Source organism: Embiotoca jacksoni, unplaced genomic scaffold, assembly GCF_022577435.1.
Source record: "Embiotoca jacksoni isolate LCO1_2020_lvr unplaced genomic scaffold, fEmbJac1.0.p SCAF_22, whole genome shotgun sequence".
NCBI lineage: Eukaryota > Metazoa > Chordata > Actinopteri > Embiotocidae > Embiotoca > Embiotoca jacksoni.
The window spans coordinates 1563537-1584619 of record NW_027185363.1 but is presented as its reverse complement, the minus strand read 5'-3'; the positions used below and the strand labels follow the sequence as shown (position 1 = coordinate 1584619).

The 21083-nt window shown below is 38.4% G+C and overlaps 2 protein-coding genes and 1 pseudogene across 4 annotated transcripts in view; all 3 read left to right on the top strand.

Moving 5' to 3' along the window:
- The first annotated feature begins 303 nt into the window (after positions 1 to 303).
- Positions 304 to 4309, top strand: LOC138203233 (organic cation/carnitine transporter 2-like; annotated as a pseudogene).
- Positions 4310 to 6049: 1740 nt separating this feature from the next.
- map2k2b (mitogen-activated protein kinase kinase 2b) lies at positions 6050 to 12055 on the top strand. The gene is made up of 11 exons (XM_069157126.1): positions 6050 to 6997; positions 7103 to 7313; positions 7475 to 7621; positions 8422 to 8499; positions 8812 to 8863; positions 9113 to 9237; positions 9645 to 9858; positions 10099 to 10151; positions 10245 to 10306; positions 10419 to 10464; positions 10731 to 12055. The coding sequence occupies exons 1-11, from the start codon at positions 6909 to 6911 to the stop codon at positions 10839 to 10841; spliced, it is 1188 nt and encodes a 395-aa protein (XP_069013227.1). The 5' UTR covers positions 6050 to 6908; the 3' UTR covers positions 10842 to 12055.
- A 3542-nt stretch (positions 12056 to 15597) lies between these two features.
- The window catches only part of tcf3a (transcription factor 3a), a 28366-nt gene continuing 22880 nt past the window's right edge, over positions 15598 to 21083 (top strand). Inside the window, exons 1-3 of one of the 3 annotated variants that reach the window (XM_069157122.1) lie at positions 15598 to 16161; positions 19657 to 19753; positions 20167 to 20239. In XM_069157122.1, the coding sequence (XP_069013223.1) occupies positions 19700 to 19753; positions 20167 to 20239 (127 nt within the window). In that variant the 5' untranslated portion in view covers positions 15598 to 16161; positions 19657 to 19699. The remainder of the gene's footprint in view (positions 16162 to 19656; positions 19754 to 20166; positions 20240 to 21083) is intronic. The other 2 variants (XM_069157124.1, XM_069157123.1) reach the window with 2 other exon arrangements.

Sequence of the window (21083 nt, the reverse complement as noted above, 5' to 3'; positions counted from 1 at the left end):
CAACAAAGTATAATGTGTATATAGCATATGTAAAATTTGTGCAGTGTAATTGTAAAATACTGTACACAAGTATAGTTAGGGAGAAAATGAGCGCAGGCTACAGGAACAAATGCTTGGTATAATGAGCATCACTTTCATTTCATTTGATTACTTTTCTAACAAATGTTTCAAACTGGGCAATGAAGCTGAAAAATCCAAAAACGATATAAAAACTAGGGAGTGTAAATCTAACAACAGTACTCAACACCGATCACTGTCAAACTTTAATTAAAACTTCTTCAATACGTCCAGCAGCAAGAGAAGATGGCCACTGGGAAACAGGATTTCCTCTGGCTTTCAGTGGTGAGCTACACACTGCTGGGACAGTCTAGGTTTCGGCATCGGTTACGCCTTACGCTCTTTGCCTACTTCATACGCAGCTGTAGGATGCTGCTGCAATCCCAGGCTTTCTGTTTATTCCAACATGGTGGTAAGTCTGACCAATGTTTACTGCATTGTATTATTGTTTATACACTCACCGAGCACTTTATTAGGAACACTTTAAAACTGTGGTGAGCAGAACAGCGGTGCAGAATAAACATGTCCAACCTTGAGGCAGGTGTGAAACAACAACGGAGGACCACGTTGAGTTCCACTCCTGCCAGCCCAGGGCAGAAATCTGAAGCTCCAGTGGGCACAAACTCACCAACAGTGGACAGTTGACGACTGGAAAAATCTAGCCTGGTCTGATGAATCTGGATTACTGCTGAGGCTGCACATTGTATGCTCAAAATAGCATGAATCCATGGACCTATTTTGCCCTGCGGCTGCTGCTGGTGTACTGGGTGTGGGGAATGTTTTCTTGTCACACTTTGGACCCCTTAATACCAAACAATCATCATTTGAATGTCACATCATGTCTGAGTATTGCTGCTGACCATCTTTTTATGGTCACAGTTTAGTACAATCTTCTAAAGGCTGCTTGCAGGAGGATAATTTCAACTTTAATTTCAAACTGGTTACATATGACATATGTCCTTCTGTGGCTTCACAGAAAACAGCTCACAATTACATAGAACACGTTTGAGATGTGGTGGAACGGGGGATTCGCAGCATGAACGTGCAGCTGATAAATCTGTAGAAATGATGTGAAGAAATGATGTCAACATGGACCAGAATCTCATATCTAATATATCCAGTATAAGTAGTGTTTCGAATAAAGTGCTCATGTTATTTTTTTATATATATATATATATATATATATATATATATATATATATAAGTGCACCTTCCCCTATATAAATGAATTTTCTTCAGTTTTTATTTGGGTTGTATCTTTTAATATAAAACTAATATGATACTTAATATATAACTAAGTACCAGATGGCAGCGATCTTAACTGATTTGTAACCTTGTTTAATTCTCCGGCAAAATTTTGCATTCATCAATTTTATTCTATTCTGTCATAAAACAACGTAAACAGCACACTTATCCAACACACACAAAAAATATTATTCACCAATTCAGTACCAGATATGAATGTACAGAAAAAATAAAATAAAAAATGCAAAAAGAACAATGCATACAGTCATTCATCTTTGCATCTCTTTACTGAAAACTATTCTGCTCTTAAATCCATTCATTGTTTTTCAGAGAATTTTTTTTTTTACTATTTATTTCTTTTATGTATTTTACAACCAAGAATTTCTCAAAATGATGGTCCAGCCTCACCATTTCTTTTTTTTTTTTTAAATGCATGAAAGTAGCTTCTCAAAACCAAAGTTCACTCCTGATCAATTTGAAAGTGATACGGCTGTTGTCAGTCAGCTTAGACAACATTTGGGTGATATTTGTGTTAGATAGCCTGTGCTTTCACTCAGCTGAGATAAACAAAATTGTTAGACTGACAGAACTCGATACAAAAGCCATCAGTCATTTATGCCTCCCCTTGTCACTGTCTGGTGAGGTTTTTGTTTTCAGTTTCAGATCCAGACCAGACACTGATTCCAATCCTGTGCATGCCCTATATGGTATGGGAAGTTATGTGATGTTTAATCGTACAAAATTATTATTGTCCATGTGTTACCAGGGCACAAATACATTTAATTGAGGATTTTCATATTTTTTTAATGACTGCCTAAGATCAACCTTTACTAGTGTAAAATAGCTGTGTTGTTAAGTGTACATTTTTAATGAACTTCTGTCTGTGCGTGTGTTCAGGGTGATTCCTGAGTCACCACGTTGGCTTTTGTAGAAAGGTCGGGTAAAGGAAGCTGAGCTTGTCATACACAAAGCTGCCAAACTGAACAGAGTCCCTGCCCCCGTGGTCATATTCAGGGCCAGAGAGTGCTTGGAGCTCACGGTACTTTGTCACTTTTTTACTCCTCGTGCTGCTTTGAAAACTATAGTTCTCCAGTATAAAGTATGGTCCATCTGTGGCAATCAGGCGGTACTTCTCCAACATGTAATCTGAAAACAACTGTCTAAGTGGTGTGGCGAAGCAGATGCACTGTACTCTTCTGTTTTTTTTCATGTCTAATTCAGCAAAATAAAGGCGAAGAAGAGCAGACATACACTTACATGGACTTGATACGCACCTGTAACATGAGGAACATAAAAGATTTTGGTGTTATCATATGGTAATGTTTCTCATTTTCGTTGTTCATAACTTTTCTGAACACATACATTAATATTTGATGAATAAAAACATTAATTTGTTTGCCAAACTCAATTTAAAAAGATGAATAAATATTAAAAGGAGGCCTTTAAATATTACATTGCATTATGTGAACAATGTGAACCATTTACCAAAGTTTAAAAAAATACCTTCGAGATCAATGTCTTATTTATGCAATGTAATGCAAGCGTGCAAAGTGTTTCATCTTCCTCCAGTCTTGGTTTAGAATTTGTTTTGCAGGATGTCTGTTGCCATGGTATTCTATGGTCTCTCTCAATACGAGCAACCTAAATAGAAATCTCTACCTCAGCTGCTTCCTGTCTGCAGCAATAACATTGTGGTATATGTAACCACTTGGCTCCTGGTTAATCGAGTTCCTCGACCCACTCTTCTGTTCTCCACACTGATGTTCTGTGGTATCATGCTAGTGATCATCCAGCTGGTTCCTGAAGGTCTGTGTACCGTACTGATTGAGTCAGGAATCTCTGAAATGACATGGAGACCTTTTGCTTTTCTAAAATTACCTTGTCTAATAATCAGATGTTGTTGTTTTTTCTTGGTGGGAAAGATGGGTGTGTCTGGTGCTTACTGCATCTACGTGTTTTTCACTGAGCTGATTCCCACCTTGGCCAGGAACATGGGCTTAGAAACAACATCCACAGCTGCACGAACAGGCAGCATCCCCTGTCCTTATATGAGTTACATGGGCAAGTGTGTTTACTCTGTGTCCTTACATATTTATTTATGTACAGCATTTAAATCAAAGCACTTTGAGACAGGGGGGGCATCAAAACTGTAGATAGTAACCAGTTGCAATCATAAGATTTCTGTAAGATGTTTCTACAGTATGTATGTTTACAGTATGAATTTATGATATTGTCAGGATAATTTAAACCCTGATGAGTAAGCTGAACCTAATGTGTAAAATCAGTGTAGTACTGTTTCAAATTATAATTGAAGCCGTACACTTTATGAATTCAGAAATGACCATGTGTACAATAATTATACGTAATCACTGTGGAGCTGATCCCTCCTTTTTGTAGATTTCATGACTGATTTCAGGATTTTGCTCACAACATTTAGGGCACCGCAGTGTCCTGGTTACATTTGGAATATAGATATGTTCAAGCAAAAGTCTAAACTGATTGGATTTTTTTTGTTAATAGGTAACAACACTAGGGAAACTGGTGTCCGATTTTTTTTTTACACAAAAGAAAAGGCTTCTTTATTATTTTTTCATTTCCCTGATGTGTGTTGAGTCTTCTCTGTACTTTACAGATCCTTTTGGTTTCAGAGTAAACTTCGCTAACCTGATAAACTAAATTTGACAGCATTACTTGCGTCAGAGATTTTATTGTTTCTAAAAGAATGTGATTCATTATGCACAGCAAACATTTAGAATTATCATATCAGGTAAAAGCAAAGGTGGAGCTCATAACATTAGTGTTCCAATGAAGCAATTAATGAGGATAATTTTAATCTAAATTTATTCTGTTTTCAGGTGTTTACAGCAAGATCCTCCCTTTTGTTGTTTTTGGTACAGTCAGCATCGTGGCTGCTGTTATTAGCATGTTGCTGCCAGACACAAGAAACAGCTAACTTCCTGACCATATCAGTCAGGCCAAGGCCATAAGACAGTATGTCGTATTGTGAGTGTATGTGCATAATGATTAACTAAAATTAAGGTTACTGGATTAGCACATCTCTGAAACTGGGACTATGCAATCTTGTGACCTAAATAGAATTTTTCACAAACTAGTTATTGCAAAAACAGCAGGTTTGGAGCTGTATTTTGTCAGACATGGTGAATATTTCAAACAAGTATAAGTAATCTGTAAACACAAAGTTGCAAAAAAAAACTATTTATTAAAAAAACAAAATAGAGCTAAATGAATGACAGATTTATCTCTTTTGTTTGGGATGAAGTGGCTTTTAACATTTCTTATATCTCAGTTTCTTCTGTCTCCATTTCTCTTTATACCTTTAAACTGCTGCTGCGCAAAGGAAACTGCTACAGCCCTGACTGACTTTGAAGGCTGTAAAGAAGCGAGCAAGAGTGCCACCTGCTGAAAGGAAACCACACGACAAGAGTTGAGTGGCCACACAAAAACATCTTTAAAAATGTACAGTATTGCAGTGCTTTATGATGTGTCTGCATTACTTTTGTATTGTTTAAAATGCACAATGTAATATAATTTAAACTGTCCCCAGCCACTATAGTCTGTTGAATGTTTTTTTAAATTTATTTATGTTAATTTGTTTGTTTGTCACTTTTTTTCATGCACTGCTGCTCTTTCTTGTATAAAAATAAATTGCCACACATGCCAATGTGGAGTATATAATACTAGTATATAATAATATTTATAAAGTTGCATCTGCAATTACATTTCACATATCAATTATGACATTTAAAATGGCTTAAATAATGAGCTATTGTAAACCAATATGTTTTAATCTAAAATATTATGGTTTTATCCATCTAATGTCATTTTGATTAGATTCAACTCAGTGTAGGCACTGTTGATGGAAGATAATGATCATTTTATACCTGTAATCGAGAGAAGCAGAGCGATATGCTTTCAGGGATTTCCGAATTAAAAGCCTCGTTTTGCGTGACTCCGTGGCTATATTATCAGCCAAGAAAACCAGGCAACGTCCAGGGTCTCTCATTAAAACTGGTTCAGCTAAAATGGATCATTACAGCCTTATAAAGGTTGGAATAAGAGTGGGATTTACTGCAGCACTGTTGGATTAGACTGCATTAGTTTTAGCTAAGTGTATGTGATAAACTAACAACTGAGTTACAATAATGTCTTCTTCTGTAGAATTTATTGGGAAAATGGAAATTAACTGTAAAAAATAAAGATTCGAAATTAAAAAAATAATCCTTGTCATTATTATAATATAACATAATATAATATACTATAATATAATATAATATAATATAATATAATATAATATAACATAATATAATATAATATAACATAACATAATATAATGTAATATAACATAATATAATATAATATAATATAACATAATATAATATAATATAATATAACATAACATAACATAACATAATATAATATAATATAACATAATATAACATAATATAATATAATATAATATAATATAACATAATATAACATAACATAACATAATATAATATAATATAATATAATATAACATAACATAACATAACATAATATAACATAATATAATATAATATAATATAACATAACATAATATAATATAACATAACATAATATCATATAATATAATATAATATAATATGTCTACAAAATTTCGTTGGCATACGACCATATGATTACTGGAGCAAAACTTGTCACTATCTGGAATATCGCGAGATTGACGCGAGCGCGTGGTGCTGGGCTTCTGACTCGGCCACGCCCCCATCTCGTCACCTGGACCCGGTGTGTGTCTGCGGCCACTTCACACCTGCCAGCTGAAAGAAGAGGCAGGGACAAACATCACCTTAAACCGGTGCTTCTGGCTGTAGGGAAACTGCCCTGGAAGTGTTTGTGAAGTGAAACAGTCCTTCGCTGTCAGCGTTAAACGTGTTTACTGTCACGGTAACAGCAACAGCTAGCAGATGGAGTTAGCGTGCTAGCTAACGTGGGTGCCGCTAGTTATGGCTCTGGTTTTGAAAATATTGTTTGCCGTCACGTTGTAGGCAGGTAGGTAGGTACTTTATTAATCCCCAAGGGGAAACGAGGGGAACTAGTCAAGCGCAGATGAATTGGGTGTTTGCTTCGTTCTCGTCGGTGCAGTGACCACAATGCTAATGGTCGTGCTAACCAGCTATCGTGACGTCTAATTAGCTAACGTGAGCTCGTCAGCTAAGGTTAGCGTTGTTCTGCCACGTTTGTGTTCGTGATTTGATGTTTTCTTCTTTGCCTTGTGAATCAGATGTTGCCTATTTAAGCAGAGTTAGGATTGAATCCCGCGTTGAACGTGATACTCGGGTTGGGTCGTAATTACTCAGGCTACCTGTCTCACCAAATAACAGCTGGCTCACCTGAGAGGAAACACAAAGTTCATCGTTCATTAAGTTTGTTCTGTTGGCATCTTTAAAAAAAAAAGAAAAAAAAAAAAGAATAATTAGATGTGCTAATCACAAATAACTTGAGCCATTTCCACCTTTAATTGGAGGGTTAACTTTAGTATATCATCATTTCTAGACTGGAGAAAAGTGTCAAGTTAGTCCCAGCTCAAAGTTTACACACAAATAAACATGGCTCCTAAAAAGAGACCAGTGCCCTTAAACATTACACCCTCTGGCGATGGATTATCCACCTCAACCAACACAGATGTTGCATCTGAGTAAGTTATCCTACTGGTCAAGTTAATATCCTTATATAAAATACAGTTTGATAATGTTATAAACCAGAAAGATGGATTATTCTAAGTCTTTATTTGTTTTCTTAGGGCCAATTTAGAAGCACTTAAGAAAATACTGGAGGAGCTGGACCTGGATGAACAGCAGAAGAAAAGATTAGAGGCTTTCCTCACCCAGAAGGCGAAGGTTGGCGAGTTGAAAGAGGATGACTTCCAGCGTATCTGTGAGCTCGGTGCAGGCAATGGAGGAGTAGTCAACAAGGAGTGCCACAAACCTTCAGGCATAATCATGGCCAGAAAAGTGAGCCACGAGTACACTATTATACTTATGAGATAAAAAAATATATATATATATATGATTCCTCTTCTTGTACAAAAAAGTTATACTAAATACGTTAGTAGTTCATCCTGTACTTGACACCATGATACGCATTTAATAAAACAACTTTCTTTTCTGCTCAGCTTATTCACCTAGAAATTAAACCTGCAATCAGAAACCAGATCATCAGAGAGCTTCAGGTACTGCATGAGTGTAACTCTCCCTACATTGTGGGTTTCTATGGAGCCTTTTACAACGATGGAGAGATCAGCATCTGCATGGAACACATGGTGAGAGAATCTGAGAGGGTGGCGGTAGAAAGTGTTTATTGCCATATTGATCCCCACAAATAAATAATCTCTTTTTGCTCCCTTATCCTATATAACCATGCTTAAGGTCATGTACAAAACAGGGTTTGATTTTACCAATGTTTTTCAGATTAATCTTTAGATCTAAGAATCCTAAGATTGATCTTTGCATTTGCGCCTTTTCTCAGTAAATGAATTACATTGGTGCAAAATGTTTTGTGTATTCAGTGGTTACTTGTTATTAGTGGGTTCGTAAGGGATGCAGGCTGTGTAACATGTCTACACTGGGGAAATTGAGGAATTTCAATGTGTGTTTAAATTTGAAAGTGATTTATGTGATAGCTGGCTATATTAACCACTGAGAGTCACGACAGCTTTGTAAACTGACATGAATAGATGTAACAGTCTATGTGGCCCTGCCCTGACTCAGGATGCTTTGCGGTTTCTGGTTATGTCTTAGTCGATCTAGAGATTCTACACACTGATGTGTCCTCCGTTTGTGCTCGTTGAGGAGATATAATGTCTCGTGTCACAAACAGGGCAGACTCATTAGTAAGATGACTTTCAGTTTCTGCCCTGTCTGTTCTCAAAGTGATCATCAAACTGTACTTAGTTGAAGCATCTGGGATTGACAGTTCATGCATTAATTAATTAATGGTAGCATGTTGTTAATCCCGATAGTGACGATGCGGTTGCAAGTGGTGCCGGTCTTTTGTTACTTTTGCTGTATCATCGTGAACAAACATGCTGTTTACAACCACTCTGTTTTCCCTGTAATGCAGGATGGTGGGTCTCTGGACCAGGTGCTGAAAGAAGCAAACCGGATCCCTGAGGAGATTCTGGGCAAAGTCAGCATTGCTGTAAGTATGTGGTTATCTACATTAGTGTCGTATAGAATTATATGAGATAGTTGGCATTAATGAAACACTGATTAGTCTAAATTGTTTTTAGATCAAATACTTTTTCACACAAAATTCAAGTTTTTTAATTATGACATAATCACTGTTTCAGTGTACTATATTGTGATCAAAGTAAACCATGCATGCAGTATGCACAAACACACACGCCATGTGTCTGGATGCATTTCATGCTTGTTTGTGGTGACTGTTGTTTTCACATTAAGGTTATTTAAGATTATTGACTTGTGTTAATTCTCCCCTCTTTTGAAACAGGTTTTGAGAGGTCTTGCCTATCTAAGAGAAAAACACCAAATCATGCACAGAGGTATCAATATTTTTATTGAGTTGATGATTCATACTTGAATTTAAAATGATTAAGTTTTAAGGTTGTGATGTACAGTAACAAGGCAAATTGTATTCTGCTAAAATCTTTGTATCCACTTATTTATGTTGGTCACACACCAAAGATATCAAACACAGTACACACTTTGGGTAAAGGCAGTCCCTTTTGACAGTATTCATTATGGATGTCCATTTAGGTCAAGTTTACATGACATATCCTTTTTACCTTCAGATGTGAAGCCCTCAAACATACTGGTGAATTCACGTGGTGAGATCAAGTTGTGTGACTTTGGCGTGAGCGGGCAGCTCATAGACTCTATGGCCAATTCATTTGTTGGGACAAGATCCTACATGTCGGTATGTTGATCCTCCCTGAAATAGCCTTGAAATTGTTAATTCAGTTCACTTCGTCCACATTAATATGTTGCCGGTTTTCCTAAATTCACTTATTTGTTGCCTTGTGACTTTTCAAAAAAATGTTCTCATCCATCATTGTTTATGTGTGAGGTTCATATTTTTGACCTAATTTAAGATAATGGCAATCCAGTGACACCAGTTTAACTCCAGCAAAATACGAGGGGCAATCAAAAAGTCCTGAGACTGCTCCTGTTAGGGGGCACAAGAGGAGCAGTCTATCACTTTTTGACTTTCACTCATACTTCAGCCATTTATTTTACACCATTCAATGTTTGAACAGTTAGCAACAATTCTTTAGTATGCGCTGAATTACTTTTTTTTGTGTGTTGTTTATGTTTCCTCTGTAGCCTGAGAGATTGCAGGGAACCCACTATTCTGTGCAGTCAGACGTGTGGAGTATGGGCTTGTCCCTTGTAGAGATGTCAATCGGGCGCTTCCCCATCCCCCCTCCAGATGCCAAAGAACTGGAGGCCATGTTTGGACGACCCATATTGGATGATGCAGCGGGAGAGAGACACAGCACATCACCTAGACCCAGACCACCGGGTAGACCTGTCGGCGGTGAGCAACACAAACACATAAGTATTTTAGGTAGATATTTATAACTCCAAGAAGCAAATCTGCTTGCTGACCGCTTTAGATGGATAAATCATTCGTCCTGATGTCAGTGAGTTGCCCACTTGGTTTTGTTGGATGCCACAAAGGAGCTTTTAGTACTTTTGATTGAAACTTTCTCTGACTGATTTCTTACTTGTTGTTGTATGTGATATTAAACTGAGTTAAACATGGCTCCTCTTCCAGGTCATGGTCCTGTAATGGCCATCTTTGAACTGCTGGACTATATAGTCAATGAGGTAAGAATGAAAAAAGTTATTATTGACTGTCATTTTACAAATTATGAATGTTTTGCCTTTGACATTTTCATTGAGCTTCCTTCTGTATTTCAGCCCCCACCTAAACTACCCCATGGCGTATTCACCTGTGATTTTCAGGACTTTGTGACAAAGTGGTAAGACAACATTTTAGCCTGAAAATATTCCTCAGTTGTCCTTGCGTCCACATGTTCTTTTACCATTGTTTTAGCTATCAGAAGTAATCATAAACATGTAATCTGTCCACAGTCTCATCAAAAATCCAGCAGACAGAGCTGACTTGAAAATGTTGATGGTAAGTTTCCTCAGTTTGACTTAAACTTGAATTTGAGATTGAGGTTTCACTTTTTCTTCAGGCCCATCAGCACTGGGGATATGTAAAATATGTGACAGGTCAAGAACACAAAAGATAGTTTTTACAAACACCTCGATCAAACCAGCACTGGAGTTAAACTCTGTGACATTTTGGTCAAGGAAACTGAGAAGTTGGAGTCGCAAACTGTTTAATTCTATTAGTACGTTTTGAATGATTTGTTTATATGTGATTGTGTTTTGTTCTAGAATCATATGTTCATCAAGCGGTCTGAGGTGGAGGAGGTAGACTTTGCTGGCTGGCTTTGTAAAACCATGGAGCTGAACCAACCCAGCACTCCCACATGTGCTGCAGACTGAACACACAATCTACTCATGCACACAATATGTAGAATCATGGAGAAAATGCTGCCTGAAACTATCTCCCAGATATACTGTATACACCTTGTCTGCCACATCCTCCCGCAGGTGGAGCTTCAAAGGCTCCATCTTAAATTCAGCTCTGTTAATATTTTAACTGACAAATCACATTCTAGGAAAGATTCTATCTACACACACAAATGTTTGTTGGCTGTGTGTACAACATATACTACATGTAAATCACTACTAATTTGTGTTAAGTTCAGTATTTTGGACAAGGTAACTCTTGGCCACTGCTGCACTATGTTTCCTTGTGTAGCTGTCTAAATTCGAGTACTTTCTTAATTATTTTCACCCACCATCCTGCAGTGATCATGAATATACTGTATAAAACTGGAAAGACATCCCTTAAAAGAAAATGAAAATGTCTTTTTTTTCCCCCAATTCTGCTTTTCAGTTTTCTCTGAAGTGCTCAGAGGCTTACAGAACGTGTGTCAGATTAATACATATATGAATTTGATTGTATACCTGTTATGCAAACACACTAAGAAACGTAAGGGGTTTATTTTACTGAAACGGTTGGGTTATGTGTGTCTTTGTTAGGAGGAGATAATCGTGTCCACGTTTTTTTTGCATTTCTTGACAGCTGATTTCTAAAAAATTTTTAGAAGTCTTGAGGTGAAGCACAATGTTAAAAACATTATAGCATGACCCTCATGTCAAAGCCAAAAAATAATTTAAAAAGAGTTACAAACCCAAATAGACTGTTTGGTCCCTCTGTATTTTAGGGTTGTCTCTTTTTATGTGTACTTCTTCTTGTCACCAACATTTTAACAATATCGATCTTTTTATGGTAAAATAATCAAAGGCTTTGTCTATAAAATCGTAATGGTCAATAAATGGTATGTATTGTAACGTGAGCATTACGGCTTCATTCGACAGTCTCACTTCTGTTCACCAGAAGAGGGCAGCATACTAGTTACACAACACTGAGGACCTCTGGTACAATTACTCTCTTAAAGTATGCTACCAAATGCTGATGTAAATGTTTACCTTGGCTAAGTGGTGTACTGTGTGGACACTGCTGCAACCAAGTTACCAGATATATAATATTCAAAGAAAGCAAGAGCAGGATAATAAACTGAAGCTTTGTTAAATGACATTAGTCTTCCTTTCAAATGACAAGTACAGTAATAAAAATCTGTTTGACGTGACTGACTGGAGTGATTATATTGTCAGTCAAGTTCAGGCTTGAAGAGCGAAACCTTGAGCTCAGAGAACGACATAGTGTTGCAGTATGTGGGCTGGTTTAGTCTGAGCAGTGTTGAGGGGAGGGGGGACTATTGCAGCAGAAAAACAGCAAAGTCTGCAGTCATTAATATGCAAATATGCAAATGAGAGGGTAATTAAGATTGGGCGTTTGTCAGTGGCTCTTTGATTGCTAATGAATTCCAATCTGCAAGAAAGGGGGAGGGGATGATGAACTGAAAATTAGGAAAAAGAGCAAAAGGATATTGTGCTTTTCTCATTTTTCCTAGAAAAATGGGGAAAAGAGTGAGTGAGCAGTTTATACAACGTGAAGGCCCTATTGAACAGAAGATGACACATTAATTATTACAAAAACACTGAACATTGCTGCTTTATCGATTCACATCAAATAAGAAAAAGGTCAGAAACTGATTAATGAGCCATATTTGAAAAACGCGTTGAACAAGGGTGTTCAAATTCTGTTTCGGCACCATCCGACACCTCAACATGATCGAGTGGGAGTTTGTGCCGAGACAATTAACCATACACACCGCCACTGAGCATTCACCACGGCAGGCTAGAGCCGCCGCGGGAAGGTGGAAAGATTTCTGCTCATTAAGAGTGATGTGACTGACCCCCGTTGAGAAAGAGATGCTCAGGTAGCTTGGCGGGAGATGTGCAGCGGCAGCATGTTGTGTGTTATCTTTGTATTTTTTGCAAACGGGGACCCACGGTTCACACACGAGCACACACTGCTGTTATTGCTGTTTCAGTGGTCCCATGACACTTGTACGTCTTCCTCTCTGGCATGTGAAATGAGAACGTGTATACATGAAATAAAAACAAATTAAATGTGAAGAATGGGGTGAAACAGCTGCTCTTGTCACCATATAGCATAATGACCTCCTCACAATGCTGCAGCTGATCATTACAATATCAGTCTGTGATGCCCAGTCAAAAGAAAAAAACACATTAAAATATGGGCGGAAGTCTTGGGAATGATCTAAAAAAGAGGAAAACATGACACCATTTCATTTACAGAATCTAATTGGCAGTGTGATATTTTTATTGAATACATTCCCAAATACTTCGGCCAGGATTGCAAGTACAAACACTGAAGCTAATATATTTGGAATGGGGTGTTAGCAGCTGATCCCAGCCCTGCTCTGTTTTAGTGTGACAAGTGGTGGAGAACATGAGTGTGTTTGTGTGACACAGACAGAGAGAGGGGGCTGTATTTTTTTTTTTTAACAGGAAACAGGAAACCAGAAGTCATAACAGGATGCCCCAGCTTTTTATACTGTACCTGATGCGTGGGTGGCTGCATGGGGGTAACCCATTTACAAAGCTTTAGAGCTTGTGTCTAGAAGAAGAGGGAGCCCAGGAAAGAGTGGGTGGACAGGAGGGTACACACATTGGGGTTAGGAAAATGAAGTTCCACTCTAAATATAGCCTCTTCTTTTTTTTCTGTTGTGCACCTTACCACACAACCTCGATATTGTTTTTGCCTCAATCCGGTTTGTCCTACTTTTTAAAAGGCAACAAACCAAACAATGTTTGATGTTTTGTGTAGAGCAGTGATATGATCGCTTCAATGTGAATACATGTGCCACCTTTCCCCAGGTGTGCTGGAGGAGCTTCACACTGAATCTGTGACATGAAACTAGTTTTGTCATAATGAGGTTGATGTGCTCACGCTGACTGGATGTTCCTTACCCTGCTGCAAAAATGTAGAGCTGAGTTGTACCGTCATAGCCAACACGTTAAAGTGCATCTGTCTTGCCTGTTCCTAAGGCTGAGTAAACAGTTCTGTTGTAAATGTGTATGCTTTGACTATAAAAGTCAGAGAAAAAAAGAGAGATTCCAGCAAGTTTAAATATAATTTTTGTATGTCACAATTATAATTATAAAGAGGCAAAGCTTTTGATGATAATATAGTTCTAACTTCATAAACAGTCACAGTTAATCACAGACAGGTGTGTGCTTGAGCTGCATGTGTGCAATGCATGTGTATGTGAACCACAAAGTAGCTGAGTTTTTTTGTGAAGGCCAGCACAGATGTTACTTAGGTATGTTTTTCCCCACAGCAGTTGAGGTTTTATCTAGAAAGTCTTAAAACAAATGCTGACATTAACTTCAGCCTTGTTTACACAACCACCAAAGTACTTCTCTTGAAATACACCAGATAGGCCATTATTGAAAGCTAAACACTGACATGTGCTGTAAAATTTTGATTTCTGTTTGACAAAAGTAAGTATGCCCGCCATTACTTTTTTCTGCCACTTTTGCACCCTGAATTTTGTAAGTGCAGGTTTTTCTCTCCTCTCCAAACACTAAGCTAAAACTGTTGGACATATTGTGAATACATAATATATTGCAAAATTGTAATATTATAGGTATCAGGGAATTCCCAAAACATGCTATTGCTAATATTGACAGCAAACATTATCATACATATATTTGACCATAATTATTTCTTTGGGGTTTTTTTTTTTTTTTTTTTTTTTTTTGCATTTCAAACTAGAGGTGCATTCAGAGAGCACAGACCTCCCCCAAGACCAATAGTCCACTCTTTTATGATATGCAAATCTGCAACTGCACCATAATGTCTGGATATATTTCCAGTTATATTCAAATGATGTGAAAGTCCAATTGTGCCCAGCTGAAGCTACACATCTGAGCTGTGCATTTATTTATTATTACAACTGATGTTACAATTGTATGAGTTCCAGTTCTCCTCCATTAAGCTACTGCTCTGTTAATGACTCCTTGCTGTTTTAAGTTTGAGTAAGTACATGTGAATCCCAAAGGATTACTGGTAACCATGAATGTGGAGAGGGGGGGTCCATCGCATTTTCAGAATGGGCTATGTTTTGTCACTATTGAACTTCACTACCACCTATGGATTTTAAGATGTATGACATCCTGTGAGTTTGATCTGCTCCAAAATTGAGAGGGTTCTTCCTCGGCCTATACTACACCCTTCAACCACGTTTTCGCAAAAAAAATGGGCTGGTTGTTGATCTGCATTCCTGCTGGCAAACAGGCAAACAAACAAACTGAAAACATAAACGCCAAATGTTTTTCGCCAATAACAAAATTGCATTGCAAATACGTTATGGTATTTACAATACAATATTACAATATTACAATTATTATTATACTACTTACGCACTGTGATTAGTGTAATTTATTCATAGCAAGGTCACTCCATATTCTGCTGTCTTTCGCCATGTATTTAAACAACATGGCCAATTAAGACAAACTTTCTTACAATCTTATCCGTGTTTGCATTACTGAGCAGGACTCCCTTCTCTCTTGACACTCGGGAACATTTTTTATTGCTCAGGCACTGTTTGAGAACAAAATTAAAATGCAGGAAAACCCATGGGCGAACTGAGACGGCCCTAAAGGTTGATGTTGAAACATAATTGGACGTCCCACATGCCAATCAAAATTCGGCGTATCCAATTGGTCCTCCCTCCGACATTATCGCTCCATCTTCTGCTGCTCTGGTCTGTTGGGCTTGCCGCTGTCCCCATCCGCCAGTCGACATAGATCCCCGCAAATCGACGTTCAGACCATTTTGTGTTTCGTTCACAGCTGTAAAACGGTGACATTTTGCTGTATTTGCGATCATCGCTGCACCAATGCAAAGGCTGTCGAAACCGGCTTCGTTTGGTTTCTTCGTTTTAGTTGAAATTGGACACCGCTGAGGTCTCAGCGTCCATGTCCTCCCGTAGGGCTGCGCTGCGGAGGGATATTCTATTGGAACCGACAATGTGGAGGCTGTTAAAATGTCTACTTGGAAAATGAAATGGTCACAGTTTTGCTAACAATAACGACACAGAGTAACACAAGAGTTATGTTTCGCGTGAGAGACGGGTTCGCAGCTTCGTGACGAAGACTACTACGAGACGAGGCGGCAGAGGAGCGCTTCATTTGTCTTTTCCTCATCTTCATCAAGCCGACAGTCCGGACCACGGGGGGAAGGATCCTATCCCTAACTTTGTTTTTCTCTCTACTCCAGCCGTTCATTTCTCCCCGTTGGATGACACATTATTGAATCCAGGTAAAGTGGACGCCCGCAACGAGCATAAATCAAGTCAAATTGAAGTTGTTTGTCACGTTGTTTACAGGAGTAATAATCAAATTTTAAGCGCATCGTTCAAGTTGTGCCGAGTGCTACAGCCGGGAAAAGCGGGGGTCTTGGATTTGGTCGTCCGCTCGGCCTGAGCGAGCTTGCGGTGTTATTACTGAGCATTAGTAGCTTGTGTGTGATGGAAAAGACTTCTTTGTTCACTTCAATGGGCTATAACGTTACAGCACATTAGCATATTACCAGATTGAGTTCGCTCTCCCGGGATTTAGCTGTCCGTAGTGTTAGTATGTCGGCTTCGCGGACACAAAAAACGTCCAGACGGTTTACATAGACCGACGTTAAGTTTATTTAAAATAGTCCCGAGTTGGGGCTGAAAAAAAAAAAAAAAGAAAAAAAAAAAAAAAAAAAAAAAAAACACATCAACGATCGTTTTACACCTCGTATCAGGATTGTGGAGTTTTCTAATATAGCCCGAATCCACTGTATAATAAATTAAAAACATCCTCCCCCCCCCCCAAAAAAATGTGCAATTATAACAATATCCTCGTTAAAAGTATGTTATTTCGCCCCCTCTACGTGCTAACCGTGAACCACAGTGCCGAGCAACACGACTGGAGCTAAAAGCCTTATTTCCCCCACACGATGGTAAACACTCGTCTTTTTCGGACATATCGTTATCATTTATTTCGCCGTTTCCTTTTCGACCACTTAGCTGAAACTTTGCAAGCCCGAGTCTTTTGTGTTTATCTCTTTTTCTGCTGCTCGACGTGTGAGGGCAGGCAACAGGTTTTTTTTTTTTTTTTTTTTTTTTTTTTTTTTAAATCCTTTTAAAACGTCTCGCAGGATTTATTTATTTTTTATTTATTTTTTTTAACCCGCTGATGAGCCACTAAAACACAGCTTGCCTGCTGGTAACCGTGTGGTCTTTATTTAACGATTGCTAAGGAGTTGTTGTATGGCTATTTGTGCCGTAAAACTTTTCTCCAAATGCGCCAGGCCTAAGGTGGGGGTGCTCAAGACAAGCAACTTCCATTTGTTAGGAGGGGCCAAGCACACTTTATCCCCCATTTTGACCTCAGTTGACTAAAAGACAGACATTTCTGGATTATGTGCTCCCATCTTCTTGTTCTTAAATATTTACACATCTGTTTTTGCTGGTCAGTTGTGTCACTGCCAGCTGTTGTACCATTATTTACATGGTCTTTGAGGTTAGTCTTGATCTAGTGTTTGCATCCTTTCATGTCCTCAAATGGGGATAGTCTTGTTATTGTTGTTGTTTCACCAGTTATGTTACTGATTTTTGATGGTGGCTTTGTCGTGGTTTTACTTGATTATAAACACAGTAGCCGGATTACTCGCAATATTTTGACTGTATCAGTAGCAAAAGTAGCACTACTGTTATGCATTTGACAACAGGGCTGCAGATATCAATTTTTGTCAGTATCAATTCATCTGTTCATTATTTTTTTCTATTGATCAATTAACAGTTTGGGCTTTAAAATGCCAGAACATGGTGGAAAAATGTCGACCAGTGTTTCCCAAAGCCCGGGGTGCAGCCTTAAAATGTCCGGGTTTGTCCCAACCAACAGTCCACAACCCAAAGATATTCAGTTTACACGATTTCTCCCAGCTGGTAATTACTGTGGTTATTTCGTTTTGTTTTAGCTCTAGTTACAAAGTGTTTCTACTGCTGGTTTGCCCACTTCATATAGACTTTTATACTTTTCAGGATGTTTTCCACATATGGAAGGCATTTGCCTTGGTATAGGTTGGTCATGAACGGCCTAATTGAAAGTCCAGCATGTCGTGTTATCACTCTGTAAATTCCAGCGAATAGAGCTGTTGGACCAAGTTGGGTTTTGAGGTGGAGGGAGCAGCATGGGCCCAGGGCCCGACTAACGGCGAGTGCCGTCTAGTCTGTGGCTTAGCCATAGTCACTCTGTGGTATATAATTCTATATCAGTAATCATTTCAAAGGTGTGATCAATGTTTAGATACAGTCATAGTGGGGCCATAAACCATTTATTATTTCATCCTATCCTATTTCTCTTTAAGTCCTGAGAGTAATGGTAGATTAAGATATACACTGTGATCTTACGTCTCCACACTTAGGACATTTTGGTAACCTGAAGTTTCTGAAAAGTGGTTTAAAGAACCTTCATATCTGCTCAGTGAAAGGTCCAAGAAAATACTAGCGTCTTCTCCTCTGCTCTGTGGAGAACTCTAGTGAATGCAGGTGTCTCATGAAGGGCCAGAGTGACCTTGATTGTCTGTAAACAATAGCAAGAAACCCTTGGAAATGAATTAAATATAAAATAGAGGGAAATGAAGCCCCGCACAATAAGGGGTGGATTTAAGGTATAAAAAGGGGAATCTTCAGTGATCTAGTCAGAGGCGCTTTCTGTGGAAACAAACTCTCATATTTATTGAACCATCTTTTGAGAGATGGTAAATCTTACATTGCATTAAGCTCTGTGTGATTTTTTTTTTTTGTTTGTTTTGTTTTGTCTCATTTTGTTTGAACTTGCTAAAAATCTACCAATTGCTAAGCAATAGATATTTTTTAAGAACCCGAAGACTACTTGCCCCGACTGAAGATATTTAGACACACTAACCCATGTTAGAAATGGGCTACCAAGGAAACTCTTGGAACTGGTTGGATTTTTCATTACTTGGTCAATACTCTGCTGGTTTCAGGCAAGGATGTGCCTTTTGAATGCTAATTCAATCCTAGGATGTATACATACTATAAGCTAATACGTTTTAACTGTATCACTTGCCTGTATCGCCTCTGTTAGCGTAACGCATTCTGAAGAGTTGACTTAGTTTTGTCGTCGGTTATGTATGCGTTTACACCATGTCATTTAATTCGCTGTCGTACTGAACAGAGTGAATGCTTTTGAGTCATCTACCTGAAACATCGTTATTACATGGACTTTGTGGTACAGGTGGAGATATTGTTTGGGATTGTGTTTATTGAAACATTTGTTGGTTAAAATAACGAGGTTTTAATTACACTCTCAGACTTTCTTTGCATAATTTTTTCACCTCATTCCTATTTCTTGTGACAGCAATTTATTGTCTCACACAAAGATGTCTCTGATGTTGTGTCCTTGTATCTCTGGAGTTTAGTGAATAAAATGTGATCCTAACCAATAGAAATGATGAACAATGTGGTGAAAATACTTTGTGCAATTCAAAATGAATTTTCGTGAGGGTTTAATGATAAAATATCCTACAAACTAAGTCGTTATATTACCAGTAAATACCTCTGTCTGCTTGGACATTATATTAACATAAGCTATGTTGTCATACTTGGACAATATCACCAATAGTCTCATTCAAAGTATTGTCACATTATTGGAGTGGAGATATTGAAACATGCGGCGTACCTTTGCTGGTCAGAATAATCTACATCTTACAGCCCACAAAATAAACTCACCCTCTCTTTACCTCTGCTTGTAGTCGCTTGCTGAGACTGAAAGGGCCAAGTGAACAGCAGCAGAGAATGGCTGCAGTGGAAACAGACAAGGAGCTCAACGACTTGCTGGATTTTAGCGCGGTAAGATTTCTCTGAAGATTGCTTGCATTTGTCGAGTATGCATCTTAAACAGCTCACGGAATGAAACATTATTTTACATTTTCATCATAAATCCTTAGCAGTTGTCAAGTAATTTGAAGTATGACTGAATGGCATCCATGGTCAATCAGGGTTTGAAGGACTGCAGCGTGAACATCAGCCACCTTTTTATGAGATTTTTGTTGTGTCGCTTTAATTTTAGTATTCACTCAGTCAAAGCTGATATGTCTACAGTAGATTGCTTCATGTAGTTGCAGTGTCGCTGTTGGTTAAACAGGATAGAATAGTTTGAATTACCATCAAACCAACCTTGCACAGATGAGAAGGGCACACCCCAGCAAAGTCTTAGATTGACTTTCAGTGGTTTGTTTACAGTTTGGTTCCTCTCATTTCAGATGTTTGAGCCTCCAGTTTCAAATGGTAAGAACCGGCCGACGACTCTTGCCAGCAGTCAGTTTGGCGGTTCAGGTAAGACAAAAAAAACAAAAACCTTTTTACACTTTTTCTGAAAGATTTTCTTTCTATTCTTTTCTCTCCTTAACCTAGTGTGTAATAGTGACCTTATTATTTTGTAGTACATCTCTTAACAGTTAAGTGAGTTAGTCTCACTAACCCACCTTGACTCACTAGTTCTTTTGAATATAACAGAACAGGCTTCCTGTTGTCCTCTTTTTCCCATGAATTGGGTTTCAGATCACAGATTATTGGAAAGAATCTCAGGAAGATTGCCAGCCTATTTCATGTTCTGCAGATCAAGCGTCATCTCCCCTACACTTTCTCATCCTCGCCTTGCAGGTGTCCCTTCCCTCACCTTCTCAGCTGTTGCCATTCAATCACTTTAAGGACAAAGGCAGAGGGTGGGGGTTGGTGGGAACAGCCCAATTAATCTCCTCTGCTTACTCTGTGGAAAAAGTGAATTCCCTTGTCCTGCAATCTCGCACCCTACTTTTCTACTCTACATAACTCATTTTCACCTAGAGCTATTATCCATCCTCATCATCAACCCTTACAGTTGACGTGCATGTAGCTTACTATGAGCAAACAGTCTCAGAGACACTCAAGATCAGACGGTTTCCTTTATTTTGTCACGTCTCTGGTCCTTTTGTTATGCTGCCATGTACCAAACTCTATTTGTCTATTGCCTACTGTACCAAATCCGTTTGCCCTACATGAACCGTTCTTTGCCGCCCTGGTATTTCTAGAAGTGCAGTAAGTATTTCAGATGGCAATAGGAACAAAACGGGATACTCAAGGATAAGATGAAAGACAAGGTATTGAGTGTCTGGCTGGGGTATAGGGAGCTCTATTTCAT

Excerpts from the sequence above, each read along its gene's own strand:
- map2k2b (XM_069157126.1), top strand. The coding sequence starts at position 6,909 with ATGGCTCCTAAAAAGAGACCAGTGCCCTTAAACATTACACCCTCTGGC. Across the intron at positions 6,998-7,102 it reads AACACAGATGTTGCATCTGA|GGCCAATTTAGAAGCACTTA; the intron begins GTAAGTTATCCT and ends TTGTTTTCTTAG. Across the intron at positions 8,500-8,811 it reads TGGGCAAAGTCAGCATTGCT|GTTTTGAGAGGTCTTGCCTA; the intron begins GTAAGTATGTGG and ends CTTTTGAAACAG.